At 47.4% G+C, this 9,536-nt stretch overlaps 2 protein-coding genes across 3 annotated transcripts; both read left to right on the forward strand.

Moving 5' to 3' along the window:
• The first annotated feature begins 1,011 nt into the window (after positions 1-1,011).
• On the forward strand, positions 1,012-3,396 carry LOC119209436 (C2 calcium-dependent domain-containing protein 4C-like). Of its 2 annotated transcripts, none has more exons than XM_037458794.2 (3): positions 1,012-1,143; positions 1,716-2,491; positions 2,598-3,396. In XM_037458794.2, the coding sequence occupies exons 2-3, from the start codon at positions 1,748-1,750 to the stop codon at positions 3,147-3,149; spliced, it is 1,296 nt and encodes a 431-aa protein (XP_037314691.2). In that variant the 5' UTR covers positions 1,012-1,143; positions 1,716-1,747; the 3' UTR covers positions 3,150-3,396. The 2 variants fall into 2 exon arrangements, with proteins under 2 accessions (XP_037314691.2, XP_037314692.2); XM_037458795.2 differs by having other exon boundaries at positions 1,021-1,154.
• A 2,824-nt stretch (positions 3,397-6,220) lies between these two features.
• fem1a (fem-1 homolog a) lies at positions 6,221-9,536 on the forward strand. The gene has a single exon (XM_037458793.2). The coding sequence runs from the start codon at positions 6,350-6,352 to the stop codon at positions 8,201-8,203; it is 1,854 nt and encodes a 617-aa protein (XP_037314690.1). The 5' UTR covers positions 6,221-6,349; the 3' UTR covers positions 8,204-9,536.

Here is a 9,536-nt window from a genome sequence, read left to right on the forward strand (position 1 = left end):
CCTGGGTTAATGACAGCAAATCAAGTAACATTTTCATTCTCAATTCATTTTAAGATTATTTTAAAGCATATTAAAATCAATTCGTTATTTGGTCTGAATAATCTTAAAACATCCTGTGGGCTCCAGATGGTCAACAATGCAAAACACAGATATTATGTTTGTCACATAAGAGAAAGAAAAGCACATTAATGTCCACATTTAACAGGTTGGGACGATAAAATGTGATTTCATTTGAAAAAAACGACAAGACAGTTAATCCATTATCAAATATCAGACTGTTCATTATCTGTGGATCATCTTCCACAAACATTAGTTGACGATCTGTGTCGGCACACGGGAGACAAAAGCACATCTCACATAGATGCTGCTTTCCTCCGCTGAGCAGTGTTGTCACAGGCTGTGACTTGTGTCCAAGTCTGGGAAACAATCGCTGAGCAAACTGGAAGCAAGTGTAGCAGGCATGATGATCCAATTCCGTAAAGCTGAAATGATTTCGAGGCTTATTTGGGAGAGTTGGGAGCTGTGAGTGAAGTGCAGCATGGACCCGTTTTAAAACAGAGGCACAATGGCAACTCACAGATTTCACATGCTTAAAACATGTGCAGTCTCTTTACTTTGTCCACTTCCTATAGCTGCACGACCCTCTTACTGCAAACCAAAGCTTCTTCTCTCACGATTATCAGTTTGCCAAAGGGAAATGCCCGTCTGTTCGCTGCACCTTATAGGGCGATAACAACAATACATGAGAGACCAGATGTCACGTGGACACCAATTAAAATCACCGTGCCGCTCTGTTCGTTAAATCTCAGAGGCGTGATTCATGAAAAGCAGATCATATGCTGCCCTTTGAGTGTGGTTGGAGCGAACAGTCTTTGAAGGAGTTTTCACCCGGGGCTGGGAATAGTTTTATGGTAGAAATCATGGCGAGCTTTCACCACCTTCTCATTGGCTCAGAAGTCAGAGACCCCCGTCATATAAAGCGAGAGTGCCCGCTTTCGCAGCCTTTTAACGCTGGCACGCGTTTTGGATCACACTTCAACTAACGGGAAAATACCTTTTACGCACAGAGCGCTTGGAGAGGTGGCAGGAGACGGCGCAGCCGGAGATCCGTTTTTCGAAGGACCAGAGATCTACAATCAACAGGTCGGTGCATTGTACGTTGGATGAAAGACGTGACGGGTGTAATCAAGGCTATTTAGATTTTTAAAAAGTTGTTTTTCCATATTTGCTGTGGCACATTACTTCAATGTCTATCATTGCGCAAATGAATATCCGACAACATGAAGTGATTTTGAAGTGGAAAATAATGATAGTTTGATTTTTTTTTAAAGGGTATAATTAGCTTGAGACGAGAAAAAAAAATTACCATTCGTGTAGCCTATATCTTTCGAGGAGATTATACCCATTATTACACATTGATTTCACATTTAATTAAAGATCTCTAATGAGTTAGACGATCTGGATGAATCAATTGTGACATGAATGCTTACTTCTTAAATGCTTAACTCTTATTTCCTTTCCTTAACTAAATTGCTGCATTGTTCAAAAGCTTTTTTCAAATAAAAGTGTAAATTAAAGACACAGATTAGGATGTCAGGACAAAAGCATTTACGACATCGACATTAATACTAATTAACATCACCAAAAATGGATACTTCTGCTGTTACTGGTGGATGTGCGTTCACCTCTGTATGCATCAACTTTCTGTTTAACAGAGGGAAGCGTGAGCTGAAGTGCCTGAGTAGACATGTGGCTGCTGGAGAAGCTCCGTAGCTCTGTGGAGAACAGCGGAACACATTCCCGGACCCCCCGGACCATAGAGGCCATTCCTGTCTCTGTTTATGCCAACGTCCTCACTCCACAAAAGATCCCTGATTTCTTTATCCCCCCCAAGCTCATCTGCTGCCCGCCAGAAGAGTCTCTAACACCGGAGCCTCAGCACTTATCGGCCTTGCGACCCTCTGTTTCCGACCACGCCATCTGCAGCCAGAGCCCCAGGGCTCGGAGCAGCAAGAACCCCTGCAGCCCCCGCCTGTTCTCGCGCCTGGGGGGGGACACGCGCAATCTCAAGAAGTCAGCCAACCGGCACATCATCCAAATAGAGAGCGCCGACGAGCCGGGTGCCGGGTCCGCGGACAGGGCCCGTGTCAACACTAATGCTGACCCCCAGTCACAGAGTGCAATGTCTCTGCCTTATGTCCCCAAGGCTCAGACTTCATATGGCTTTTCCACCCTGGTGGAGTCTCCTCACACCCGCCGCAAGGAGAGCCTGTTCCACAGCGACCCGGGCAGCCCTCTCACCTCCCCAAACTCCCAGAGGCGCTCCCAGGGGGGGACTCTCCTGGCCCCGGCTGACCCCAACCCGTACCGCTATTTCAGTGGTGGAGAGAGCGATACCTGCTCCTCTGCGGAATCGTCCCCCTTTACCTCCCCTCTGCTGTCCCGCTCGGCCTCCCTCTTACGCTCCATTACCCAGGAGACACATGCCAAGGTGAGCACCGTTTTGTGTGAATGTCAGTGGCTGCTAAAAACATTTTGTTCTCGTTGAAATCACCTTGAGGCGTTCTTCTGTGTGTTCTCTCTCCTCCCGCCTCAAGATGTCCCGTGCCAAGCGCTCCCTGGCACGCCACAGCTCCGTCTCCACTGACGAGTGCAGCTCGGCAGACAACAGCCCCAACATGCAGCGGCGCCACATGCGCTGCCCTCGCTCCCCGGCCTTTCGCGGATGTAAGGGCAGTGGCTCCAGGGGAACAGCGTCAGACCTCCAGCAGCGAGAGCACACCATCAACCTCCACAAGGGGGGCACCATGCGGCTGAGCACCCACTACGACCCAGAGGCGGCTCGGCTGAGGGTGCGCTTGCTCACGGCCGAGGCCCTCTACGACAAGCAGACTGACATTAAAAGCATCAACTGTTGCGTGGCACTCTACCTCAACCCTGGCAAGCAGCAGAAACAGAGGAGCACCATCATCAAGAACAGCAGGAATCCGGTATTCAACGAAGACTTTTTTTTTGATGCGCTGCCCCAGACCCAAGTGAAGAGTCTGGCCTTGAAGATCAAGGTGGTGAACAAAGGAACCAGCCTGAGGAGAAACGTGCTTCTAGGGGAAAGGGAGGTGCTGCTCAGTGAGCTGCTCGCAGACCTCTAGGGAGGCCCTGTCAAGACTCCACGTCTCGGAGAGCCCCTTCTTCTCCACCTATCACGTCCAACAGAAGAGGTCGGATAAATACTGGGCAGATCAAAGAATGCTGATGACAAGGCAGTTGTGTTTTGCACATTATGTTATTTAAATCAATGGATGTAAATACATCTCTGTGGAAGCCTCTGTAGAATTAAAAGTTCAACTATCAAGTTGCGATCAGGCTGGCGAGGTTAAATGAGTTGAAATCACCATTGTTTACATCCTTACCAGTGTTTTTGCAATGTGAATAGTTGAGCTGTTGTTTGTGTATTGAGTGTCGAGAGAAAAGATGTTGCCTTCTCTCGTGAGCATTGTGCTGTGGCTCACAATCATTCCAGCCGTAATGCAATGAGGATCTTGTTAAAACTGGAGCTGTAGTATTGGAAATAATGCAGTAATATCACATGTTGGTTTTGCACGCTCCTGTGGAAAATAATAATGCCTCTGTGTACTTGAAATATTTCATATTCGGAAATTATATTTGAATTGTCGATGTAACGTTAATATGACCATTGTGTGACACGCTTTTGAATGTATGAATAAAAATGCTAAACTCTCACTGCTTTATTTTACCCTACAGATTTTTCTCTAAACTCTAATAATTCAACGGTATCAAGAGCAAGCCCTATGATTGTAAACCCTGCATGGCTACTTCAAGCTTTCCATTTTTGCAATTAAGTTCGGGGGCCTCTGAGAAAGAAGCTGGGTGTCATTTCTCAGGCTTCTAATACTGGATCTCAGGATGCAATATTGTCTCTCTGTGCATTCAAAGTCCCTGTTTAATTTTGAAAAACATGTTTCTTCTTCCGGCTGTCCTCCGGTGAGATTCATATGGGTAATAAGCTGGCACGCGCTCTTCTGCTCTAGGTATGTAGAAGTCAAATGTTTGGACACACTTTCTCATTCAATTTAATAAGAAGGTGTATCCAAACCTTCGACTGATACTGTAATTGATTTTGGTTGATGTAATACCTGGGTTGATAAATGGAAACACACATACCTTTTACACTAAAACATCTGTTGGGCATGCAGCGTTGGTACCACAGAGAAATTAAAAGCCAAAGCCCAGTGTGGGTCTTACCTCCTCTACTGGTGACACATCAGATTGACGCATCAAAGTGCCCTACAGCTATATAGTCAAATTCAAACGATCAATTTTGGCCACGTTTAATTAACCAATGACTTTTTTTGCCTGTCAACGAGTGTACAGGAGCACCTCTAACTCTGAAAAGGAAAGACAAATACATTACATTAAAAAATGTAAAGGCTCTGACAAGAATCAGTTTATTTCTCATCCAGCTCCACTTTGCGTATAAAGCCCTGAAATAAGTAATAACGAGCATCTGTGTGTGACACACTCACTGTGAGATTAAACTAAAAGGTTTTGGCCACAGACTTAGGGATGAAAAAAACAAATAGCTTAAACTGGTGGAAGCAAAGTAAAATTAAAGTAAATATTGTTTCCTTTTGAGAAAAACGTTTGAGTGAAATAGGCAGAACATCAGCCTTGGAACACCTTTATTTGTATGTAATTAAAGTCTAAAAATATACCGTATTTTCTCGAACATTATCTTACTATTAATAATTAATAATGGATTCCTACACGAAGACAGGACGTTTGCCAAAGTTAGAACAGTTTTCATTATTTCACATGAACTTTATGTTTTGTCTGTTTGTCTTTGCGCTCTTTTGAGTGATTTGAAATTCTATGCAACAATCAAAATTAAGCCTGTTTTAAAATCCAAATCTGCTGACAGTCTGTGGGAAACAGATTGAATTAAAAATCATTAAATACACTGGGCTTCTTACTATGTGACCTTCATAATACCACATATTAAAATGACAAAGCAGCTTTGCTAAATTTATACTTGAGATGCAACACAGACGGCCCTTTCACATTCACTAATCAATCATGCTGATGTCATCACACTATTAGCCTACCAGCAATGTAACAATTGATTCTTTTGTTCAATGTTCTTTTGTACACAACCACTGTTACATTGTGTTTATTACTTTAAGAATACACACTATATTATAAGAAACAAACATCACACAAATTGTAAATTTGTTCACGAACGATTTACGTTTCCAAAAAAACAACATTGAAAAATGACTGCAACCCTGATCTTTGTGATGCTTTCAGCAAGTAGAGGTGTCGTGCCATTACCTCAGTTTTCAAACCCAAAGAAGTGAACATAATGAATAAGTTCATAGGATGGTCTAATCTTACTACACTGCTCAATGCTCAGCAACAGCTGTGATATATGCCACACTGCATTCACTGCAAAAGTAAGTGGATTCTTTTTTTAAACTTTGGGGAGATGCTGATGTAAAAGCCAACATCAACATTCCACAGTCCAGTGCTCTTGCACAGCATGGTGTCGGTCAATATTAAATCGATACTCTGCCATGGGTTTTGCATGAGTAATGTGATTTTGTCCCACACTCTTCAAGTCCTTCAGGTCAGTCGTGTACTGAATGCTTCCAGCTTTATTCCACAGATACTGACTATTTTGATGTATATTTGATATATGTATCTTGTTCCCTTTTTAACAACGCTAAGATAAATATATTTATCTGGGTGCTATTTGAGTTGCACTGTATTGTCAAGGAAAAATAATTATTTACATATTGTTGGTTGCAAAAGCACAATGCTACAAACACAGGATACAGTGTAGGAGTAGTGCATTCTGTTAATGTGACATGACTGCAGAGGCCTAAAGTGTAACCATGGTGATGGGAATCAACCTACCACTTCCACGTAGCACTGACTCATGGTGCATTTGGTTTGTGAATCGCTCATCAGCCGGCTCTCTGTCAGAGGTGCTCCGAAAAAACCATAACAAACGAACCCGTCAGCTGGTAGGGCCGACAAATCGCCTGCTGGAAGGGAAATGCAGTTTTATTTAAGCTGTAGAACCACATGCTGCTAACCAGGAGGCGTTCCATTGAAACTACACCTCCCACAATGCACCGCTACAATAGTAAACATAGACCTGTCAAACAACACAAACGCCATCTTGACAGCACCCTCAAAATGGCAGAAAGATGCAAGCTAGAAGCCGTGTCCAAACTAAGATGTCAGCTCCCTACTTTTTAAAACACATTTCTCCAGAAACGAGTGGTTATGGGGCCGGTGCCCCGCGCGGCAGCACATAGTTTGTAAAATGGATATACCGACGGCGGTTTTCAACGCGGCCAGAGATGGTAAGCTGAAACTTATACAGAAGTTGCTGAGCAACAAAAGTCCAGAGGAGCTGGAGGCTTTAGCCGAGGAGAAAACGCAGGGAGGCACCCCTCTCCTGGTAGCTTCTCGGTACGGACACCTGGAGGTCGTAGACTACCTCCTCGAACATTGCAGAGCTAACGTCGAACTCGGCGGCGCGGTCAACTTTGACGGCGAGACCATCGAGGGGGCTCCGCCGCTGTGGGCAGCCTCGGCCGCCGGTCACCTCCCGGTGGTGAAGACCCTCCTGAAGCGGGGCGCCTCGGTGAACAACGCGACGCTCACCAACTCCACGCCGCTGCGAGCCGCCTGCTTCGACGGCCACCTGGAGATCGTCCGCTACCTGGTGGAGCACAGAGCCGACATGGAGGTGGCCAACCGCCACGGTCACACCTGCCTCATGATCTCCTGTTACAAGGGCCAAAAGGAGATCGCCAAGTTCCTCCTGGACCGCGGCGCCGACGTCAACCGCAAGAGCGTGAAGGGAAACACCGCCCTGCACGACTGCGCCGAGTCGGGCAGCCTGGACATCATGAAGATGCTGCTCAAGTGCAACGCCCGCATGGAGAGAGACGGCTACGGGATGACCCCGCTCCTGGCGGCCAGTGTCACGGGGCACACCAACATCGTGGAGTACCTCGCCCATCAGCCTCGCACCTCCAGAGAGGACCGCGTCGATGCCCTCGAACTGCTCGGGGCCACTTTTGTGGACAAGAAGCGGGATCTGCTGGGGGCCATGAGGTACTGGAGGAGAGCGATGGAGCTGAGGCAACCTGGGGACAAAGCGGGCTCCCTGGGCAAGCCTCCACCAGGCCCCCCGGTCCTGGCCTATGGCTGTGCACAAGAGGTGAGCACTGCAGAGGAGCTGGAGGCTTTGATCACAGACCCTGATGAAATGAGGATGCAGGCGTTGCTGGTTCGAGAGCGCATCCTGGGGCCATCGCACCCAGACACCTCTTATTACATCCGTTACAGGGGAGCCGTGTATGCGGACTCGGGCAACTTTGAACGCTGCATCAGCCTTTGGAAATATGCTTTAGACATGCAGCAGAGCAACCTGGACCCTCTCAGCCCCATGACGGCCTCCAGTTTCCTGTCTTTTGCAGAGCTCTTCTCTTTTGTTCTTCAAGACCGGGCCAAAGGCACCCTGTCGACCCGCGTCACCTTCCACGATCTGATGACCGTGCTGGGGAAGAGTGTGAGGGAGGTCGAGAGAGCCGTGGCGCAGAAGGACAACCCCCCCGAGGCTCCTCAGTTCACCAAGGCGCTCTCCATCATCCTTCACCTCATCTTTCTCCTGGAGAAGCTGGAGTGCAGCCCCGAGCAGGAGCATCAGAAGAAGCACACAGTGTACCGCCTGCTGAAGCTGAACCCTCGAGGTCGCGGCGGCTTCACTCCGCTCCACATGGCCGTCGACAAGGAGACCACGTCCGTCGGCCGCTACCCCGTCGGCCGCTTCCCCTCCCAGGCGGTGGCGGCGCTGCTCCTGGAGTGCGGCGCGGACGTGGACTCGCGCGACGGCGAGAACAATACGCCGCTGCACATCGCCAGCAACAACGGTTGCCCGGAGATCATGGCGCTGCTCATGAAGGCCGGCGCTCACTTCGACGCCACAAATGCGCAGAGGAAGACGGCCTACGAGCTGCTGGACGAGCAGAGCAGCGGGCACCCGGCCCTCTGCCCGCTGAACCATGTCACCCTTCAGTGCCTGGCGGCGCGGGCCATTGAAAAGCACAGACTGCCCTACAGGGGGCTTATATCGGAGGAGATGGAGGCTTTCATTGAACTGCACTGACGCCCATCGCTGTCCCCCGATGAGGCACCCCCGCACTACAACACTTCTTCTCGACCCCCCCCCCCCCCCCCCATCGTTCTCCCCGTCTTTGTCTCATTGTGGCCTTCGCCCTACCGACCTTATGTCAGAGCTCACCACACCCAGCTAACATCTCTGGCCCTTTCGATCTGGTCGCTTATCGCCACATTAGCATTAAGTCATTAAGAAAATTGATTGTTGATTTCTGCTGCTATTTAAAGCTGGTTGGGACGTCACCTTGGGATGGACTCTAATGCATTTTATCTGTTAAAAGGAGACTTGCAGTACGGTGGTGCTTGTGTGTGTGTGTGTTCGGTAGCTGAGCTGTATGTATGTATGTATTACTGGAAGCATCTGAACAAACTAGCCAGGTAATGGAAAGCTCACTTGTTGTTTCGCTAATTCTTTAAGAAAGCATCGTTTGACCCGACTTACTGTATACCATCTGTTATGTTTCTTTGATGCTGAGCCAAATGTCAGCCAGGGAACCATGTTCTGTTACAGACTGCACTAGTGGCAAAATGAAAAGCAACTAATTGTCCTCCTAATTATAAGCCGAAGTAAAGTGGAGACGCACACACGTTAAGAAGATGAGCAGAAAGAGCTGTTACCACTGGTAACGCATACATTACCTATGCAGTTTGTGATATTCCACTTGTTCAAGCAAAGATTTACTACATAAACAGATTTTACACAAGATAATTTATTTACATGGTGATAGCTCAAAGCTGGGGCTGCTTCGTTGACGATGAATTGATAGCTTCCGAATTGATGAGCCAAGAATGTCGGGATGAACAGTATGATAACTAGATCCTAAAGTGTGCCTACGTACCGTCTATTCTGGGTCACGCCAACATCAACTGAGATGTCCAGTTCGGCCAAAGAAGCCGCGTCAGAACGAGGGCACGTTGTGAAGGGCAGGACAGCGCCTGAGCCCCAGGATTGTGTCTGTGTGTGCGGAAAGAAACAAGCAAACTGTTCCTAATCAAGTGTCAATTCTCTTTTGTGGTGAATTTTCCCTTTAACTTCGGATGCAGTCACACAGAAATGGAAAGGCCATTCCTGCGCCTGAGTCTTACTATTAATAGTTTCTCTTTGGTTTCTCTTGTGTTATCATGAATGTTTTATTTGTCTGTCTGTGCTAAGCACCACCGAGTTGAAAGCACACCGAGAGGCTCTAAATCCTAAATGGACACACTTGCATTGGGGCTATAAACTATCTGCCTTTCTCTTTCTCAGCTGATTTGTTTAACGATGATAACTCAAGGGCAAAGTGGGTTGGGGATACTTGAATAAAATTCAGTATCGCAACATA

Source organism: Pungitius pungitius, chromosome 15, assembly GCF_949316345.1.
Source record: "Pungitius pungitius chromosome 15, fPunPun2.1, whole genome shotgun sequence".
NCBI lineage: Eukaryota > Metazoa > Chordata > Actinopteri > Perciformes > Gasterosteidae > Pungitius > Pungitius pungitius.